General features: G+C 57.0%; 7 protein-coding genes across 7 annotated transcripts; 3 read left to right on the top strand and 4 right to left on the bottom strand.

The window, feature by feature from the left end:
• Positions 1–139: 139 nt before the first annotated feature.
• On the top strand, positions 140–2441 carry TRAVEDRAFT_42390 (uncharacterized protein; the record flags this gene model as incomplete). Its single annotated transcript, XM_008034035.1, has 12 exons — positions 140–306; positions 367–397; positions 451–510; positions 583–849; positions 910–936; positions 1001–1084; positions 1145–1235; positions 1294–1423; positions 1485–1686; positions 1743–1915; positions 1978–2126; positions 2194–2441. 12 exons carry the CDS (start codon positions 140–142, stop codon positions 2439–2441), a joined length of 1629 nt encoding a protein of 542 aa, XP_008032226.1.
• Positions 2442–2846: 405 nt separating this feature from the next.
• On the top strand, positions 2847–5481 carry TRAVEDRAFT_62337 (uncharacterized protein). Its single transcript, XM_008034293.1, has 10 exons — positions 2847–3312; positions 3499–3780; positions 3832–3858; positions 3917–4006; positions 4063–4162; positions 4214–4343; positions 4400–4601; positions 4662–4822; positions 4873–5024; positions 5092–5481. The coding sequence occupies exons 1-10, from the start codon at positions 3106–3108 to the stop codon at positions 5352–5354; spliced, it is 1614 nt and encodes a 537-aa protein (XP_008032484.1). The 5' UTR covers positions 2847–3105; the 3' UTR covers positions 5355–5481.
• A 1199-nt stretch (positions 5482–6680) lies between these two features.
• TRAVEDRAFT_68647 (uncharacterized protein) lies at positions 6681–7945 on the bottom strand (the record flags this gene model as incomplete). Its single annotated transcript, XM_008035024.1, has 4 exons — positions 7768–7945; positions 7666–7713; positions 7543–7602; positions 6681–7487 (listed from the first exon to the last, which is right to left on the bottom strand). Exons 1-4 carry the CDS (start codon positions 7852–7854, stop codon positions 6681–6683), a joined length of 1002 nt encoding a protein of 333 aa, XP_008033215.1. The 5' UTR covers positions 7855–7945.
• A 412-nt stretch (positions 7946–8357) lies between these two features.
• On the bottom strand, positions 8358–11748 carry TRAVEDRAFT_159779 (uncharacterized protein). The gene is made up of 8 exons (XM_008035023.1): positions 11626–11748; positions 11369–11559; positions 11102–11306; positions 10122–11048; positions 9800–10069; positions 9251–9725; positions 9099–9202; positions 8358–9031 (listed from the first exon to the last, which is right to left on the bottom strand). Exons 2-8 carry the CDS (start codon positions 11464–11466, stop codon positions 8510–8512), a joined length of 2601 nt encoding a protein of 866 aa, XP_008033214.1. The 5' UTR covers positions 11467–11559; positions 11626–11748; the 3' UTR covers positions 8358–8509.
• A 462-nt stretch (positions 11749–12210) lies between these two features.
• On the bottom strand, positions 12211–12822 carry TRAVEDRAFT_111792 (uncharacterized protein; the record flags this gene model as incomplete). The annotated part of the gene is made up of 1 exon (XM_008035022.1): positions 12211–12822. A coding segment is annotated over one exon (612 nt), but the record flags the coding sequence as incomplete, so codon positions are not given.
• Positions 12823–16068: 3246 nt separating this feature from the next.
• TRAVEDRAFT_140313 (mitochondrial 54S ribosomal protein MRPL51) lies at positions 16069–16765 on the bottom strand (the record flags this gene model as incomplete). Its single annotated transcript, XM_008035021.1, has 3 exons — positions 16069–16077; positions 16181–16449; positions 16507–16765. The coding sequence occupies 2 exons, from the start codon at positions 16760–16762 to the stop codon at positions 16259–16261; spliced, it is 447 nt and encodes a 148-aa protein (XP_008033212.1). The 3' UTR covers positions 16069–16077; positions 16181–16258.
• Positions 16766–16976: 211 nt separating this feature from the next.
• TRAVEDRAFT_140311 (uncharacterized protein) lies at positions 16977–19697 on the top strand. The gene is made up of 4 exons (XM_008035020.1): positions 16977–17342; positions 17392–17548; positions 17603–18554; positions 18610–19697. The coding sequence occupies exons 1-4, from the start codon at positions 17050–17052 to the stop codon at positions 19458–19460; spliced, it is 2253 nt and encodes a 750-aa protein (XP_008033211.1). The 5' UTR covers positions 16977–17049; the 3' UTR covers positions 19461–19697.
• Positions 19698–19712: the final 15 nt, after the last annotated feature.

The following is a 19712-nucleotide window of genomic DNA, read 5'->3' as shown; positions in this document are numbered from 1 at the left end:
ACCACCCTCAAGTCCATTGTCCCGTCAACACGCGGCAGGGTATAAAGGCAAGAGCGGCGCGGCTCAAGCTACAGCGTGCAACTTTCTTTGCGCCCGTCACCATCGTTTCAATCACCCTCTCAAGGTCGACTCGTTCACTATGGCTAACTCCTCCGAGGCTGCACGCTTCAAAGCAGAAGGGAACTCTCTGTTTCAAAAGCAGCAATTCGCCGCGGCTTATGAAAAGTATACGCAAGCTATCGAGCACGACGGTCAGAACGCAATCTTGTATTCCAATCGTGCGGCATGCTCTCTCGGTCTTGGCAGGTAATTACTTCCGAAATGTCAACCGCGTACAATCACTTCATCTAACGTACGCGTCTCAAGATACATTGAAGCGCACACCGACGCTACCCAGGTCAGTCCAAAATCGCTGGTGGCGGCAAATGGCTCACTAATACTGTGGCTTAGGCAACCAAACTTAACTCTACCTACGCCAAGGCGTGGGCGCGCCTGGCAACGGCCTCTGCCGTACGTTCTTTTTTCGGTGTTCTGGTGCGACTCGGACTCCGCCCTCGGAACTGATTTCGATGCTTGTACTAGGGTCTCGGCAAAGTTGAGGAGACAATCAAGCTGTGGAAACGCGCTATCGCGGTTCTTCCCGTCGAAAATCTCTCACCCGCGGAGCAGAAACAGAAAGAGCAGTACACTTCTGAACTGGCAGCTTCGGTTGCGCGAAACGGAAAGAATACAGATGCCTCGGCGGGGGGTCCAATTCACGTGCGGATCAGAGAGGAAAATAAGCCATGGAACCGTGCCGCTGTGATGATCAAGACCGTCCTTGGCCCTAGCAAGACGTGGAATAGCAGCGTGCGCCTCGCGTATTCATTTTGTCGAGCTAACATTAACATCTGGCTCTCTTCCCTATAGGCATGGGTCATTGATCATGCTTACAGGGTCAGCCTACGCCATAATCATTGTTACTACTAAATCAGTCTTAACGCCGCCCTGTGACGAACAGGAGTGGACCACTGGGCTCGAGTTGATGAAGCAGCTACGGCCGATGCCTACGCCCGCTGGGATGGGTTACTTCGGACGCTTAGACGTGAGCTCATACTAACGACCTCTTCCTGTTGCCGATGTCGAAGCTGAAGTGGACATGCAGGCCGTCATGATTATGAGCAACGCCGTCATCTCAGATACCCGTGCCTTTGTCATCACGGAACAAGACTTCCTCGAGAGATATAATAAGCAGGGTGAGCAGCATCCTCTCGGATGCCTTCTTTAGAGTCCGTGCAACCTGACAACGTACAGTCATGTTCGAGCTCACAAAGACTAAGCCATGGACGGACGGGGGTTCCAGGCTCGTCATGGAGGAGGCACCGAAGCGTTTGGCTCGCCAAGGGTGGGACGATGTTCGTCCTGCGTTGTCGCTTACGGTTAGGTATGGTATTGCTCCACTATCAGGGGTTTTGCGTCCTCATCATCTCATTTGTTGCGCACAGAGCCTGGATCATGCGAGCCTTCCTTCAGGATAACTTCGCGAACGGCACAGAGGCGGCACTGGACTTCTACACCTCTGCCCTCGAAGTTTTGCAGTGGGGTAATGTACGGTGGCCTGGTGTTCCTCCGGAGGAGAAGGGTGCGATCTTCAGAGATAGCTTCATACGTGGCGTGAAGGTCCTGCGCCTCGATGCTTTCATCAAGGTAGGGCAACATCGACCTCTCAGACACGCGTGTGACTTCTCACTTCGCGTACGTAGGCCTACACTAAAAACCCTGGACCGACCTCTAAGTACTCTTTGGATCAAGTCCGAGCAGGCGCACAAGACCTGATAGACGAGGTTACTCCAATAGTGGATAATCCGCCTATCGATGAGTCGCACTACAGTTTCCACTTGAGCTTCGTTCGGTATCCGCTGGCCAGTGGTTACTCGTGAGTCATCTATTTCGCAGTCTCTGCTGTAGCGGTTGTGTGGCTGACCCCGATGCGCCAAGTGCCGTTGGGTTCTACCATCAGCACACTGCCCGGAATATTCGCAACGCGCAGGGTCCGCTATCGGACGTCATCGAACACTTCAAGGCTGCTGCAAAAGCATACACCCAATCCGCCGGGATCTACCCACAGGACGACGAGACCCACATTTGTACGTCACAGCCTCTCACGTTATTTCTAACACTGCTTGACGGACTCTTCTCACTGTTGATGTACAGCGTGCCTGCACTTCGCTCTAGATGCTCTCCTAGAAGCCGGGAGCCCGGCGGGAGAGGTGATAGCCCTCATGGGTCGCATCCAAGAAGCAATCCCAGTCATGAAGCGCATCTGGGAGTTCTCGGCCGATGCTGTGAGCGGGCGCGACGTGATGCTCAAGGCAGACATGGATCTGCACGATCGCCTCCTCAAACGCATACAAGAGGGAAGCTTGACCCTAGGAGATGTAGTTTCGCGCAAAGACCTGTGATTTTCATACCTCATATCCCATGTATTCAAGAGGGATAATTGATCATGAAGTTTAGTGCTCTGACTCTATGCTAGTAAGTAGTACCACCGCTGCTTCACTGTAGTACTTCGATTGAGCCTGCTGCATACGTACCGGACTTATCTTCAAAGCTCCAGTGGGCGAAGGCTTACCCCGCGTCCCAGAATATTACAACACAATCAGTGATATGATGTTTAAGATATATCAGATAGGTATGGTCGGCGAGGTGCGAACAAAGGTGAACAAGCACCAAGGACCTTTGCAGTCAATCCTCCTTGAGGCCCGGCCGGCAAATCCCGCTACGGTGCGATCGACCAAGATTTGGACCACGCTTGCTCCCGGCTCCCAGCTTCTTCACTACCATCTACGCCTGTGGGCCAGCTCTTGCGTCCTCTTTGATTTGGATTTCGTCGGGAGTACGCACATCGCTGCGATAGGATTGATCGACAGACACAAGGTAGCCTTTGTGGCGTTGTCCTCGCCTGCTTCCAAGGCCAGTGGCAACTGCGTCAACAAACAGTATTACCACAATAGCAGCCAGTGCCTCCCGACTCGTTGCCATCGAGTGGCTTATGCGCCGTTCGATATATAATCAGACAAACTCCTCGCTATCGTCCCACTCATCTCACACTCTTTCTTCGTCACTATGCTGACGCCGACGACTATCGAACGGGCGGCGTCCTTGAAGGCGGAAGGTAACGCGCTATTCAAGGCAAAGGATCACCGAGGTGCATACGAAAAGTATACACAAGCCATCAGTCTCGACGATAAGAACGCGATCCTGTACTGCAATCGTGCTGCGTGCTCTCTAGCATTGGCGAGGCGTTTAGATGCTGCAGAAGACGCCGACATGGTATGTGGCCCGGAACATGGCTGCTGTGGCTCGCCTTTTGACTACTAGTCGATGTTACAGGCCACCCAGCTCGATCCTACATATGTGAAGGCATGGGCACGGCTTGCTGCAGCCCGAACGGCAAGTACCACAGATCTAGCCGCCACTCAGCGCAAGGCTATCTAACACGCTGTACGGCTGTGACAGGGGAGCTTGAGCACGCAAAGAGAAGCAATTAACGCTTTGAACAAAGCACTCTCCTTACTACCTCCCGAGAATGGATCCACGCCAGCGATCCAAAAGCAGAGGGCAGAGTATTTGGCGTTGCTTAACGCCGCTACGAAGCAGACGACGACGATGGAAGAGGGCGTCGTGATCAGGACGCGGCATCTGTCTGAGCTAGTAGGTATACCGGATGACAGGATGCCATGGAACTTGGCGGCTTCGGCCATTCCGTCATTGAAAGCTGCTGGTCAATGGAATAGTAGCGTACGTGCCCCATACGCATGCATTTTGGTTGGCTAACGGCGTGATCCACAGGCCTGGCTTATTCAGTACTCACGCAATGTAAGCATATACTCTACATATGACGTATCCATTCTCATGCCGTGGGGCAAATCGTCAGGAATGGAAAAGGGGCATAGACATCTTGAAGGAGCTGAAAGTCATGCCAGGACCTGGCGAGAACGAACACTCTGCGATGGGACTTCAAGGAGTACGTGCACGTTATCGCATCTGCCGTGCCTCGGTTGCTTGTGCTGATATGCGTAGTGCGTGGAACGGCTGAGCAACTGCGTGCTCTCCGATACTCGCTCGTTCAAGATAATGCAGCAAGAGGTCAGCGAAATTATGGAGAAGTTCCCGAGCCAACGTAAGCGAACCTCTTCCCCGTCGCCAACATGTATTGACGGAGCATTTTCAGTGCGTCTCGAGCTTATGACCCATGGCGGATGGACCTCTGGTGGCTCTCGCAAGGTCATCAAGGAGGCGTCTCAGCAACTGAAATCCGGGGATCTCGCCGCGATCCGTGAAGCCCTTTCACTTACCGTGAGGTATGCATCATTTGTAGGATATTGCAGGCATGCCCTTAACTCCCTGGGATCTGTAGAGGCTGGATCATGTTGGGCTGGATCGAGGAATACTTCATGGACGCCCTTGAACACGCTTTGGACTACTACACATGTGCCTTTGAAGTACTGCAGTGGGGACTAGAGCTGTGGAAGGACGAAGACATACAAGTGCCAGGGCTGGCCTTCCAGCCTGCGTTTGTTCGCGCTGTCAAATGCCGCCATCTTTGGGTACTCGTGAAGGTGGGTCGCCAATCTTGATGTCTGCTCCCTCAAGTGCGTAATCAGCTGATACGCATATAGGTATACAGAGAGAAGTTGAGCGAGCAGATCTTGGAAGAAGTCGGCGCAGGCGCCCAGGATCTTATTGAGGAGTTGGGCGAAGAACGTGAGACACCGCTAGGAGAGTGGGAGACCCCTATTTTCCTGGGCTTCGTTCGGTACCAGCTCGCTGAGGCCCACAAGTACGCCCCTCCCCCACATCCGTGACGATCTAACTGAGACTCATTTGTAGCCTCCGTGCCTGGTACTACCACTGCGCGGGTAAACGCGAGAGGCTTGCCGCTGGGGGCATCACCGACGAGGTCATGGACCTGTTCTCTCTCTCCGCCGAGTCGTACCTGCAATCTGCGGAAGTATACCCGGAGGACGACGAGCATCATTTCTGTGCGTCCCCGAATTCTGTGCATCATGTGTGTTCGGTGCTGACTGACGAGGCCCCCGTGGCTTACAGGGTCCCTGTACTACGCCTACAACATCTTGCTGGATGTCGGGCATCCGGCGGGGGACCTCATATACATTATGAAGCGTGCGCAAGAAGCGGGCACCAAGATGAAGACGATATGGGAGGTCGCGATCCACACGTGCGTCTGCGAGCGCAAGGACGCGCTCGAGAGCTGTATCAAATGGCGAGCGGATCTCGTAGCGAATATCGAGCAGGGGACCATCACGGACGCCACTCCTATCATGCGTCCGCCGCCGCCCGGTATGAAGTGAACATATCCTCTGTTCTATGCATCCACTTGTAGCGTTCTAGGCCTCTCGCGTTGTATTTCTGTGTTGCTGTATCTCTGTGTTTGTCGTCGTCGTCGCTTTCCTTGTACCATACCCACGAGTTCCCTCGATCCATATACTGCTGTTTGATCTGTTGTGCTGACCCATCGCTGCGCTGCCAGGCCATCTTCCGTACCGACGGTCACGGTTCGATGCGAGCTCTGGTCCTATCCCCGTCGGCCGTACTCAGGGAACACTGAAGCCGCCGCGCGGCGCGAACGGGTGAACGAACTACCCCCTTCGCTCACCGCAAACCCAAAAGAAGGAACTAGCAAACCCCGGCAACGCCCGCCCCGCCCCCATATATAACGCGCCCGCCCGCATTTTGCGCCCCTCAAGACACGTCTCCTTATCCTGCCTCGCTAGTCTCTATCGTTGTCCAACGGTCGGGGTCGCAATCGGGTACTTTCCCCCTCAGGAAGGGCGCGCCACGCGCGCCCAAGGCCGTGAGGGGGTGGTTTGCCGTGTCAGAGCGAGGCGCGCCGCCGTATGGGGGCGCGGTGATGTTGGGAAGTCAGCTCTCCTCCTGCAACTACTGGGAATGCAGAGCCTAGACGGCATCAGACAGATATTCGCCGTTGAAAGGGATTGATGTTTGTGCTTTTGTTTCTTATGATGTCACATACATACATCGGTCCGCGGCGAGCGCGTGTGCACATGTTTCTGTGCATGCATGAATCGGAGAGTCGATCGCGCACGCACGTACGCACACCGAAAAACTCGAGTCAAACAACAAACATGCATAGCCAACATACAAGTGACACAACAAGTACACGCGAACAACTACACGACTCAGACGGCGCGCGTCTGTCGTCACCGAGCACACAGTGCGCCGGCGCGACACCCCCCGCTACCGCCGTCCTACTGTACGTAAAGCCATCGCGAAGTACCGTGGAACACTTGTCCTGGCGCATGTGCGTACTGCGTGGTCCGACCGCGATCTCGGATCTGCGGACACATGAGGCATAGAGGTGGTGATGGCCTAGTGCTACAGAAAGGACAGGCGCGAGGAGGGACGAGTGCGTGGACGTGGGGAGGGCTAGGGCAGGGGCAGGCAGGTGAGGTACGGATGGGTAGAGACCGTGTAAGAGGGTCCGCGCGCGCCATGCAATGGTACGCGCTGTCCGCGTGCGGAGAGCCGGAGAAGGGAGGAGGGCTGGACGACCAAGAATACCACGCAGTCAGAGTCAAAAGACGGTTGCGGGGCTCAGGGACAGGAAGCGTACTCACAGGGGAGGTATCGCACGGACGCCGCACCTGACGACGGAGCTACCTCGGCCAGTACGTGGGCAGCCTGCTGCCGCACGAGCGTACGGACCGCAGACTCGCGCTGGACTTGACAGAGCGTAGACTCGCTGCGCTCGTGCCAGTACCCGCACCGCGGGCTCGCCGCGGCGGGGAGTCCCAGAGCGGGAACGGGCCCGAGATCGCTGGCCGCACGGGGCCCGTGGGTGCTGAGGGCGTCACGCGGTTCTCGACCTTCGACGGTCCGAAGAGCCAGCGGAGGCTGAGGAGGCCGCCCAGCCCTTTCGCCTTCTTCTTCGGGGGAGGAGACATGCACGGGTCCGCGCTGCGCTCGTCCGCATCGTCGTAGAGGTATTCGTCGTCGTCGTAATGGATCGTGGGCATGTCAAGGAACTTCACGGAAGGCGCTTTACACCGGCGCGTCTTCACGGAGTCCCCGGAGGAAAGGATGGACTTCGCCGGCGCGGGCTTTGTGCGTGAGGACGCGATGGAAGTCACAGAGCCGGAGCGCTTCCGGGTGCGCGACGGCGCCAAATCCCGCGCGCTGGTCTGTCCAAGGATCGCCGAGCTTGTGCTTGTGCTTGCACTCGCATCAGAGGATTTGGACGCGGTCCGACGCATGAGCGTGGACCAGAATGAGGACGATTCGCAGCGGTCGTCGTTGCGTGCCGGCTCGGCGGGGCGATCGGAGGGGATCCAGTCGTCGGCATACGCTACCGCAGCCGAAACGAACGGGATTTCCGGCATGTCGTCGAACTCCGGAATGGACTCCATCGATAATTGAGAGTAGGAGGATGCATCGCTATCCGTGGAATCGGGAGTGGGTGGCGTCTATATCGATATGAGTATAACGGTCCGAGTGCAAAACCCGAGGCACACGACTCACCAAGGTGTAGGAAATGGGGATCGCACTGCAATTCGAGGGGTCCTCAAAGGGGTTGGGATACTGTGGCGAGAACACATTTGTTCGGCGACTTGCAAAGTGGCGAGTACGAGTACAAAGACATACCAGTGTATTCCTCAACGTCATCGCTGAAGAACTACTGGCCCGTGAAGACTGGTATAACGGATCATCAGCACCGGACTGAGACGCTACAAATTTTCCACTCACGCCCCCGCTTGGCTCGGATTGCTGCCAGCCTGACCAAACACTGCCGTCGCACTTCGGGACAGCGTAGTAGCTGCTGGGGTTCTGCATGGCTTGATGGGACGCTGAAGGCGCGAGATGGACGTCGTTCGAGAGAGAGAAGGGAGAGCGCCCTTCGGGACTCGCTCAAGCGATGGGCAGGGGGGATAGGGTAAGAGGCAAGGTGCGACCCCAAGGACGGAATGCACGGCGCGTCTTTACTTCATCTTCGCGCGTGGCGTCCATTTCCTGCGCTTCCCCAGGTGTCGCTGCAGATAGCAGGAGATCCGAGTCAGCAGTGACTGCAGCGTGTATTAGGCGTGTATCAGTGCACACGAGGCACGTGAAAGCTGCCGAGGTTACCACTTTCGGAAAACTCCGCCATAGCAAGGGGGGACCGATTTTGGTCCAGGTTGGTCCCCCCAGACCGATTGACCAACCCGACCAACGAGACCCTAACCACCACCGCCACGTCAGACGCCGGACCTTCAATGGTCCTCACACGCACGTGCATCGCCTGTCGGGCGCCTAACGATCTGCTCCTCATGGGGTTGTGCGCCGAACTCTGCGCGCAGGCCGTGTACTCGTGTATTACGCGATGTATAGAAGTTACAAATAGTCCGCTATAGTTCCGTAGACTAGACGATATGTTAAAGTAGGGGAAATCGTCGAGAAATGCACATGAATACCAAACACTACCGCCGGTAGTCCCGAGCTGCAGCCCTCACTAAACACCCGAGCCCTCTGAGTTGCCCGGTTCTGCTACGGGCGGGTCGCTGAGGTAGTCGATGCGAAGGTATCGTTCTCCCGAGCGCTCTATAATGATCTCGGGAGGGCAGCTACCCATCTGGAGCGACGAGTACAACTTGAAGAGCACCATGGACTGCTGCTCCTCGGTCGCGGGGACCACCTGCGTGCGCTCTCGCAGTAGGGACGCGAACGCGAGGTCTTGCATAGCGGAGGCGCCGCCGGGGCTATGGGCTGCAATAACGCGCTCGTAGAGCTCTTGGACGGCAGAGATGAATCGGATGGGGTGGAAGTGGGTGCCGTTTGTGAAGACCTCCGACGGCTGCGGGAATGGCGGCGGCTCCTCAAGCACATCGACGGGTTGACTGCCAATCAACGTCTTGACCTTCTGTGCAGCTTGCCGCACACCGTCCGAGCAGTACAGCTTCTTGTGGTTGAGGTCGGAGCCTTCAGGACCAGGATACTTGATCGTCTTGCATCGCGCGCACGTATGATTCTTGCGCTATAGTTGATACGAGTCTCGCGATGTTAATGGCGATCCGACACGTAGGAAGGCATGCGAGACGTACTAATTTTTTACTCTGTCCGTTCACCTTGCTGCCGCCTTGGGTTTTGCCAAGCGGAACTGCGTGACAATGCTCCCGCCAGAAGGGCGAGTCCTTGTGATTACGCGCTTGGAAAGGTGTAAGAAGACGAAGTAGCAGATTCGGAAGTGACTTACACGAATAATTGTCAGTTGCAATGCGCCCGAGAATGTCCGGCTCGAGTTCTCCGAGCTTCTCCATCAGAGCGCGTGGCGTCTTCATGACAAGAGCCCGTCCGCGTTCTCGGTTGAGCTTCTGCAGCTCCGTGTTGTAAAGCGAGGCCGCGCACACCCAGTCAAAGGGCGTCATGCGGAACGAGGCCCACTGTTGCTCCTTCCGAAGGCGCATGAAGAGGAAGTATTCCTCTGCGTCGGCGTTGCGGGGAAAACTGAGTGATCGCGGGTCAACACCTGTCGCAACAGAAAAGAGCCGCTGCGATCGGGTCAACCCAGAGATCGTGGGCGATGGCAAGCTGGAGTGTATGATAGGGGGTTGTTTGAAGGAGCTGGAGGCCTGTGGCGTGGCGAAGAATCGCTCGATGCGACCAGCTTGCAAGCTGGGACGTCCGTCGGGGGTAGGTGTTCCGAGAGCTCGTTGCCGAATGGAATCAGACTCAATGACGCGGGCGCGACATGCAACAATGTCAGTGACAGGTCCCGTACGCACCCTACAAAATTCTGACTTACCTGCGTGGCGTCAACGTCGGAGTTCAGCCGGGTTTGAGCTGCCCCGAACGTTCGCCTTCCGAAGGACGTCTTGGGCATCCCGGCTACTGTAATCCTTATCTTCTTCTTCGGGGAGGGCGCATCCTCGATGCTGGTGGGCTGTGTGGGGACCGCCGTGTCATCAAGAGACGGCTGCCCAATGCGGTGAGAACTCCGATGGTCTTCGGTGTTGATGTCAGGAGCGAGTATTCCATCACTCTCGTCCACTGCACGACGCTTGCGGCCCAAGCCCTACAGACCAGGTCAGCCACCAATTAAAACGACAAAGTTGTGTGATACTTACCTTGGCACTCCGAGACGTCGACGGTGCCGACGCCTCCTCCGCTTTCACCGTGTCCTGGGATTCCAATTCTCGTGCTGAGGGACTGGCCACCGACAAGGGGGAGGTGTACCCGTCGAGCGCGTCGACATCGATGCACTCGATATCGAACGACTTGGCAGCCTGTGGCTGCTTGACGGAAAGGAGCTCAAGGGCGGTGGCCAGGCTGGACGTCGAGGGATCGCGCGGCGGGGACAGGAACGTAGAGGCTGACTGAGAGAGGCTGGGCGAGCTGGTGGCACTACCGGCGGCGGGGAGGATGAGCTCTGTGCTGGAACTGGGCGCAGAGGGTTGCACGTCGGCAGGAACCTGAGCAATTGGCGTGGCGGCGGCGTGTTGCGGCAACTGATACATAAGGGCGGGGTCGATGCCAATGTCGGAGAGAATCTGCTGCGCGTTGAGGAGATCTTGCGATGAGAGGTCGAGCAAATTGTCGTCTGTTGGCTCCTCTTTGAGGGTGATCAGAGCGTGATGTGCAGCCGTGGTTAACCCCATCGTCGAGAGTCCAAAGGTCTCCCCGCTGTTGACCGGTTCGAGCGCCGGAAGAGGCTTGATGTCGGCAGGCAAGGCGCGGCCCGATCTCTGCATGTCGCCGAGTATGTCGTTCCACAACCGCGCGATTGCGTCGACAAGGCGGACGTGGTGGGAGCCGTAGGTAGATCGAACGAAGGCGGACGCGTCAACACCTGTCGCCATCTCGACGCGTAGGTTGCGTCGCAGCACAAAGTCGTGGCATAAGGCCGTGAGTGATTCCAGGCCGCTAGCGTGAGACCGCTGTAATCCGTTCCAGCCCTTGTGTGAGCTTTCGATGCGACTGCCGTCTGAGCGCACATCGTTGCGGGGGCGTGCGAGGCACCCTTTCTTGACATGGGAGAGTTGTTCGGCGTGAGCCTGCCCGCGCGGTAGTTCAGCTCCGTATAAGGTGGCCAAATTGTATCACTCACCTTCACAGCGGCTGCAGACCATACATTACCCTTCGCTTCCCATTTATTGTACGCCTCCACCAATCTACGCTCCTGTTCCGCCTGATTCCAATACACGGCTGGCGTATGTCCATTTGCGGGTGATTTGAGGACCGCGTCGACGATATCGCGGGCAACGGCTGGCCGGACGGGGTTCTTGATGCCGCCGGCGATACAAATCATGTAGCTTTGATATAGCGCACGTTAGCAACCTCTATGGAGGGTAAAAAAGGCAGATAGACCACTCACCGCATCATAAAATGCCAGACATCCAGGCATACAGATATGTCCGGGAACACCTTCAAGATGGCGGCCTTGACATGACAGCAGTTGTCGACTGTTGCCATCTCCGGATAAGCGATCCCTAGTAGATCGAATCGACGCCTGAGGCCTGTCAGCAAGTCTTCAACCTCGGAGTTGCCTTGGGTATGACAGAATCGCTGCCAGAGACAGAGTTAGAGTCGCCGAGTGAACAAGTATTGCGGTGCAAAGTGCCAGTATCTCACCCAAGATATGATCAGATTTCTTTCGTTGAGGACAGATTCGATACCGCCTTTGTAAGACTTGGTCCGGCCATGGCTGCTGTCGACTATAGTTGCCTTAGCTGCAGTGCGGAAGGTGGCGTCGAGGGAGATGGCGACCGCTTCAGAGAGAATAAGGTTAACGCCCGAAAGGGAAGGCGCGTCGGACCGTGAGACACTTCGTGGACACTCACCTCCCTTCACTCGCAGACTGTCCTCGGACTCCTTCTGACGCGTACTCTGGGAGAACTTGCTGAATATGTCTGTTATCAGGTCGTCCGTAATTGACGTATTATCGAAGCCACCCAGGTGCTTCCCCGAAGACATTGGAGCCGAGAAATTGCGGAGGCCCGCCTTGTACGCGACCAGGGACGTCTGCGTCTGCGTCTGCTGTGTACGCATACGATAGCTGCGCAGGTATGCCAGGCGAGCTTTGTGATATTCTAGCAGGTGTAGTTCTGAACACAGGCATTAGTTTCCTATATAGCCACCAAATCCGCGAGCTGCAAGACATACGCTTGATATTCTCGGCCAAACCAGCCGCTGTCGACGACGGGCGGAACTCCACGATCAAGTCGAAGAGCTCAGATGTGATAGCACACCGCTTGAAGAAGTGCGGAATCCCCGCTGAGAGGATTTCAGGTAAGCCGCTCGTTGGAATAGCTTCGGTTGAACTGAACACTCACGAGCGATCTCCCAGTGCTCTTTCCCTTCCCAGAATAAATGGTTTGTCGTTAAGAGTGAGTACCCTTCATCCTTCCCAACCGGCTTGCGCTGACCGCTTGATTTCATCTCCGCTTCGCAAGTCTTGCACTTTAGCTGGAACCCAATCGCAGTCTCCTCGCGCCTGATACCATGGACTTCCCGGTGCCCAGTCCCTGACCAGCCGTTCCAGTGGATGTCGCTCGAGCTGCATCGCGGACACTGCGCGAGCTCCGGGTAGTAAAACGGGTGAACCACGTTGAGGGGCTTCAGGTACGTCTGTTCCGGTGTTATTTCCGGTGTTGTATTGCGCTTCTGGAGGTGTAGGAAGGTGGGGGGCGTGAAGCGTGGCCCTAGGAGAGGAATCTTCATGCCGAGGGCTTTCTGGAAACCCGGCTGCGAAGGCTTCTGCTGCCGTACCTGCTTCGCGAGGAAGCTCACATATTCGCAGATGTGCGCTTCCCATTCGAGCTGGGGAAGATGTAATGACTGATTCTTCCTGTTGTTCTTCCAGGTTCCCAATCGGGTTGAAACCTGTAGCGCAAATGTGAGTGCCCCCTATTGTATAGCGCGCGAGGGAGTTGTTGTAGCATCGAAACTCACATTACTATTCCATTCTTTCAGAAACAGTGCGCGCCCCTTCGAATCGAGAGCCTCGGCGGCCGCGCAGAGGGCTTGCACGGTAGTGGGCTCAAAAACAGACATAGGACGGCGGGTAGGAGGTAGGAGGAGGACAGCGCGGCGAGAGGCCCCGCTGTGATCTCTCCATTTCCCAATATATCCTGACGCGGCGCGGCGCGCGAGTGGCGGGCTCGCTCGCTTCGTCGCCTATGCCGCCACGGTGAACTCTCTGACATTTGTCTTCACTTTGCGGTTTCGTGCGAGACGCGATATGAGATGCGAGCGGGAGATCCCCAGGTGATGTTGTCTCGTTACGCTACGGGCAGACTGCCCCTGATTTCCCACCGCACAGAAGTAGGCAGCTTCCTCATGAACGTTGTATACTGCTCATACCGCGCACTTCAATGTCGTCGTCGTCGAACATAGATATAGTATTACAGTGTCTCGTCAGCTAAGTAGCACTTGTACAGATATGTCCAACATACACAAAATCAAAGGTGACACCGAAGCCTCTCGTAATTCGGAGGAAAGCGAACGCGAAGGCACTGTCCATGTCCGAGTCATACACCGGTAAAGTAAGCGGGACATCTACGCGACAGAAGAGGGTCTCGCGGATGTCAAACGCGCGCGATCCTCGCCAAACGCGCATACATTACAGCGGGCATAAGACTGTTTGAATCGTACGTGTACTCGAGGCTGAATACCGCGCGAACGGCCAACCCAAACGGGACGTCCGAGATGGAGGCGGGCACCTGTCTGTCCTCGAACTCGTCGAACATGGGTAGTGACTGAGCGATAGTCTGGCGAGAAAAGGGGTAAGTAAGAATTTGGAGCAGGACATGCTTGCAACTCACCTCTCCCGCATCCGGCTCCCAGCTGACTCTGACGCGCACTGACCCATCAGATGCGAGCGCGACGAGCTTCGATATGTCGACCTCCCCGGGTATATCGGCCCTGAGTGTCTGGATCGTAGGAAGGATTTGGCGCCAGTATATTTCGGATACTACGTCGGGGCGTGCTTCCATCCAGCAGGTCGCGATGGTGTTACTGCCCGGGTTGGCCGTGTCCTTGTAGCCGTGCGAAGTGAGGTAGCAGTCGGTGATTGAGATTTGGCCGACGAGCTCAAGAAGAAGAGGTAGGATGGGGCGGGGAGCAGGGAGCAAGGGAGCTCGTTGCGCACAGCAGATGTAGCGGGTTTCGCTACCTTGGTGTTCCGAGAGCGCGAAACGGAGAACGAGGTTGTTGTTGACGTTTGTGAGCACAGGCAGGGGGCAAATGAGGATGTGGGGTGCGTTCTCCAAGGTGATGAGGCGTCGCGGAGGCATGGTGAGCAAGAGGATGAGTGTGCGGACGATGCAAGGGCGCAAGCTGACGAACTTCACTGGGGTTGAAGTACCCCCTGTCCTGAACCCCCTGTCCTATATTGTGGGGTCGCCTGCGCGCCGCGCGCTCCCCTCAGTATGAAGAACGCCGGTATGCCATGTACCCGTGTTTGCATTCCGCGTGGGCGGGACTTACAGCTCGGGAGAATGGTGTGAGTACATATGTACGAACACGCTGAACTACTCAATAGCCGAGTAAGTTGGGGTGCCCGATATGGTAAGAGTAGTATTGAGGCGCGTTCTTCATTCGCGCGCGCGACGCAGCGTACAATATGGGGCACAACTGCTTGAATACGATTGAGAAAGACTTATCTCTAAACACGGGGCGCAAGAGAACATACCAGGAGAGAAACGGGCGCGTACTGTGCGTGCCGATCGCGGGTACCCTGGGTGCCTTTTCTGGCGGGCTCCGGGGCGCCCTGGGCCGCTGAGCGGCCCGCCTACGGCGGGAAAGGCCCTTGCAATGACCAATTTGCCCACTTTCGGCGGATTGCCAGGGAACCCGGAGACGAGGTTTCGGACGGAATGGAGGGCGATTCGCTAAGTGGGCTGTACATTCGCAGGAGATATTCTCGCCTGGGAGCAGGTATGGGCTTGTCCTCTTTGGCTCCATTTCGCGTTCGGTAGCATGGTCGGAGGAAGCGCTGGCATGTCCGCGCTGCCGCGCGGTCCGGTGATCCTTGGGAGGCCGCCTACCGCGTTCAGCTTACCTGACAGTACCGTGGGCAGTGCTGTACGTGAGACCATATGCACGAGGACCATCGTTAATGATTATGGGAGTACAAGCCTGTTGAGCTAGAGGAATTGCCCAAAACGTCCGGGAGGTGGGGGTGGGGAAATTGACGCCTTGACCGCGAAGGCGCGCACGAACTCGCATACGGAACACTGTATGGAGTTACGTATAAATATGGGAGAATATGCGGCCCGCACATACCTCTAGCCACAGGAAGGATGTATTGGGGTTCACGTATAATACGCCACACTCCTGATGTCTTCACGCAACGATCGCGCCTGCATCCAAGGCCTGGCGCCCACGCGCTCGTGTGCTCTTGAGCCCCATCACGCGTTGTTGCGCCCCACCCGCCGACGCAGGAATATTGAGGCCCGCTTTGATAAGGTAAGGTGATAAGTTGCCTCCTATGGGGTGCCCTGCATGGTGTCCGGACTGCGCCCTGGCAGGTTGGCGAAGGGGCAGGTAGCCCGGCCAGCTGACCCGCGTCGAACTCGGCTGGTCTTGGGTGGTGCGAACTGTATCGCTTGCATGAAGTGCTTGACTAGGTTTGCCCCTTCTTGCTAGTCCTGGAAATTGTCCGCTTTAGTTACGTCTAAGACTTGCACATATTGGAAATCGCTACCGGAGTGGTATGCACACGGTCGTCCCGTCGGTCTGAACAACTCGCTCAGCAAATCGGGCGTTCACCGAAGGGCGGGGCCCCTGCCCATGCGTCCTAGCATATGTTCGGATGCCAGACCACCGGTGCTGAACCAGTTGTCCGGACCGAGCATCGAAGTTTCGGTTTGTGCGGACCATCGCGCGCATACACCCATCCGAAAGGGCAGTTTGAGTTCACAGTTTCGCAAGACAGATCCACCCACGCATTACCCGGGATCCTGTTCAACGGTGCGACGATCCCACGGGAGGGCGCATACCACGTTCGGCTTGACTGACAGTTTTGACACGCGGGCCGTACACGACAAAGGTGCACGATGCAAATAGAGGTGTGTTCGATAACTGCAGACATGCAACATGCATCAGCGCGCAGTTTGAGATGGAGAGCGAGGCAGCCCCCAAATCGGGGATGTCATGGAAGGAAACGTCGTGAAATGAGACGCACCAGATGAATTAAGCAGTGAAATGAGGTAAATCTACACGTACTGCTGGCCTACCGACCCCACAATACCAACAAGCGTGCTCATATCCTGAACGGCTCCTCAACATGCAGCCCGCTCCAGATACCTCTTGCCGCCTCCGTCCGGCTGACCACCGCATCCCTCTTGAGCGGCTTGATCTTGGCACCGGAAGAATCGAGCAGGATTTGAACCTTCTGCTCGATCCCGTTCACTTCGAAGCCCTTCAAGCCAATGACTTTGTCTCGGTTGTTGACTGAATGGGAGTGACGGGTGTTAGACAGAAGCATCGCAAAGGTCGCGAATGACGTACTGTAGAAACCGCGAATAACGGGTTCCCGGTGACTCCTCCTCCTGACAACAAACTCAACATGGGGGTTTTGGCGGGCGAGGTCTTCGAGGCGGTGGTGGATATATGTGCGCAGGTTGGTAGAGGATGCCCAGTTGTCACAGAACTCGAAGACTAGCTTCCGCGCCTGGGGAACGAAGGCACCATGGCCGTTCGACGGGAACGAGGTCTGCTGCGCACGGAGGAAAGGTTTGAGAGCGGGACCGATTTTGGAGGCCATGGCGGATGAGCAGGAGCTCGACGTGCCTGTCGACGGCGGGCAGTAACATCTCATTTCAAGCGCCGCCACGATTGACTGATCTCATTTGAACTCCGAAGTTCAGATGTCAATCGGGGACTTAATATTCCGATTCGGAGTTCAAGTCAGAGGGAATTGCACATCCGCCTGGCTTGACCGAGACCAGCACGTAACTCGGAGAACGCGTCGAGCTCGACGCGTTCAACTGCCCGTTCTGCTCTCCAGCCACCGGCGCGTCTCCTCATCGCGGCGTCAATTCCCACTCAATCATGGCTCGCGCAACTCGCTCTGCTGCAGCCACCACCGCGGTCGCTGAAAAAGACAAACCTTCTGCGTCGCCTCCAACCTCTCGCAAGGGTGCGTCCAAGAAACGCAAGCGCACCTCCAACGCCCAGAACGGCGGCTCACCGCCCAACAAACACGCTCGTACGATCTCCAAAGACGATGGCTCGCTGGAGCCCAACACCAATACCAAGGAGACGAAGGATGTTGAACTCCCTGGCAGCGGTGATGTGCCCATTCGAAACACAGACGCCACAAACATCCTAGAAGTTCTTGAAATGTGTGTAAACTGCTACATGCACACCAGCCACCTCTGACTTCCTCTGCAGGGTCGACACCCAAGGTCTTCTCGACCGAGTCTTCCCACTACCAACAGCCTCCGGAGACGCAGCAGTGTCCGAACCCTCATCAAGCACTTCTACCACAATGCTGTCCTTCCGTTCTCTGCTCCAGAATGCTTCCCAGCATCCCTTGAGTGTACTCCGCGTATGTTCTCTGTTCTTTCGTTCAGTTGATAGGGGCTTATCTATCGCTCTCCAGACCGCGGTCAAGCATCTCCTACCTATATCTTTCCATCCACGCTCTCGTCCGTCAGAGCCGGCCGCTCAGCAACTCCATTTCTGCAACCTTGCGAGTTCGCTCCTCGATGAGGCCTCGCGGAATAACACCCAAGTCCCTCCTGACGTGGAAAGCCTGATCACTATTGGCGACAACCTAGATCCAGACGATACAGCTGCCCTCGCCCTAGCGTCCGACTCCGGGCTTCGGCCACGGAAATATGCGCTCGTGCAGCACCTACCGTCCGGCGACTGGTGGTCCTCTGCAAGTTCGAGCACGCCGGCGGTCGACGGAGAAGGCAAGGACCTCAAGAACTTGTATACTGCGAAGGCGGACCTGGTCGCGATTTTCCCAGCGGCGTCCTCATCCGACGCCGCATACAAGCACACTCTTGGGGACTACGTGACGAAGAAACCAGCCGCGGTAGGTCATCACCGTCCTCCACCCCCACGCCGCGTGAGCTGCGGGAAGTTTCTCTACTACGGCCCGTACGCGAGCTTCGCACCGTCATTCGATCAAGATGGCGTTGAGGTTGGGCGCATCGCTATGGGCGAAGTCATCTATCACCAAGAAATGAAGCGCAGGCTGCGTGCACTGGCCAAGGGCAAGCGGCGAGCCTTCGCAAACAGGTCTGAGGGAACCCAGGCCGAGACCGAAGACGTCGAAATGCAGGAAGTGTACGGGGAGAGTGCGGCCGGACCGTCGGAGGCACCGACGGAGCTTGTCAAGGGGATCGAAGCACTGCTTCCGGAGGAAGAAGTGGAAGCGATCAAGGCGTCGCTGGGCACGCTGGAGATGGAGCAGGCGGTCGAGGAGCTGCTGCAGAGAAATGCGAAGGCACTGCAACGGCTAGAGGAACTGCAGCTGGCGCGATTTAGCGAGCAGGGAACAGGGTCGAGCATCGTGGAGGTCGGCTCGGAAGAGTGGGATGTCGGTATGTCGCATTTTGCATTAGTTTTTGTTATGCCTCTCATTGCCCTCGCATATAGCCCAAGGCATCTTGAATTCTCTGGCCCTACTAGCATCCCTCAGACCACGACCGTCCAACAGCGACTCAGACCAGTCGCCCCTCGTCCCACCGCCCTCCGTACTGCATAAGCTTCAGCGAACTCTACCGGTGGAGGCCACCGAAGGCTGGTACGGGACGCTCCCGGAAGGCCGCACGACCGCGTTCCGCGACGACACTACCGTCCACGTTCGCTCCGGCGGCGTCGCCGCCACCCCAGCCAAGCCCATCGCAGCTCCTGCACCATCCACCCCCGCCGCCAAGACCCCCGCCGCGGCGCCCGCATACACCCCGTACACATACCCTTCTAACTACCAGAATTCACCGTACCGTGGCGGCTACGGCACATACACCCCCGCGGCGACGAATACTAGCTACTACCCGAACTACACCACGCCTACCACGCAGGCGGGCACAGCCTCGCACTATCCGAACGCACAGTACGCGGGCGCGCAGCAAAGTGGGTACGCCTACTCCCCCTGGTACTACCAGAACCAGGCCGGGTCGACATCTGGGCGCGCGACGCCCCAGCCCGCTGCCGCTGCTCCCGTCACCCCCGCCCCCGCAGCAGCGACTGGAGCGAACGCAAACTATGCGGGGTACTATAGCGCAACGGGCGCGCAGGCGTCCCCAGCCCAGCGGGCGGTCGCAAACACGGTCGCGAAGCCGTACCAGACCCCGGCGTGGACGGGCACTCAGACGCTTCCGCCGCACATGCGGAGCGCGGTTGCGGCCGCCGCGTCGCCTGGCACGCCGCCGCCAGCGACAGGCGCTGCCGCTCCAGCCGGGTACCCCGCGGCGGGGTACTACGGGGGCTACCAGGCGCCGCGGTGAGTGGGCGGACGGAGTGCGTGAGGTACTTTATTAGTGTAATATTAGCAGCGTAGGTGAGCCCGCCGAGGCGAGGCGTCGTAATTGTGCAGTGTGTCCTAAGTCTTGACACGTAGTTCCGTCGTTTCTGGAGAATCGAGAACCGAGTACAGTATGGCTAGCAGTACGTAGATTTTTGTCGTGACCCGTGTACCCTTCGTACGATGCGTAATGGCAAAGCGGCGTGAACGCTATTGAACCTTCAGCTTCACTTGT

Source organism: Trametes versicolor, assembly GCF_000271585.1.
Source record: "Trametes versicolor FP-101664 SS1 unplaced genomic scaffold TRAVEscaffold_1, whole genome shotgun sequence".
In the NCBI taxonomy this organism is placed as follows: domain Eukaryota; kingdom Fungi; phylum Basidiomycota; class Agaricomycetes; order Polyporales; family Polyporaceae; genus Trametes; species Trametes versicolor.
Note: the sequence above shows the minus strand (reverse complement) of the source record. Positions and strands in the feature narration are given on the sequence as shown.

Coding starts and splice junctions, on each gene's coding strand:
- TRAVEDRAFT_62337 (XM_008034293.1), top strand. CDS start 3,106: ATGCTGACGCCGACGACTATCGAACGGGCGGCGTCCTTGAAGGCGGAA. Junction 3,859..3,916: donor TTATTCAGTACTCACGCAAT/GTAAGCATATAC, acceptor GCAAATCGTCAG/GAATGGAAAAGGGGCATAGA. Junction 4,602..4,661: donor ATCTTTGGGTACTCGTGAAG/GTGGGTCGCCAA, acceptor ATACGCATATAG/GTATACAGAGAGAAGTTGAG.
- TRAVEDRAFT_159779 (XM_008035023.1), bottom strand. CDS start 11,466: ATGGCAACAGTCGACAACTGCTGTCATGTCAAGGCCGCCATCTTGAAG. Junction 11,049..11,101: donor GGTCTGCAGCCGCTGTGAAG/GTGAGTGATACA, acceptor CCGCGCGGGCAG/GCTCACGCCGAACAACTCTC. Junction 9,726..9,799: donor CCGACGTTGACGCCACGCAG/GTAAGTCAGAAT, acceptor CGCGTCATTGAG/TCTGATTCCATTCGGCAACG.
- TRAVEDRAFT_140311 (XM_008035020.1), top strand. CDS start 17,050: ATGGCTCGCGCAACTCGCTCTGCTGCAGCCACCACCGCGGTCGCTGAA. Junction 17,549..17,602: donor ATCCCTTGAGTGTACTCCGC/GTATGTTCTCTG, acceptor ATCGCTCTCCAG/ACCGCGGTCAAGCATCTCCT. Junction 18,555..18,609: donor CTCGGAAGAGTGGGATGTCG/GTATGTCGCATT, acceptor CCTCGCATATAG/CCCAAGGCATCTTGAATTCT.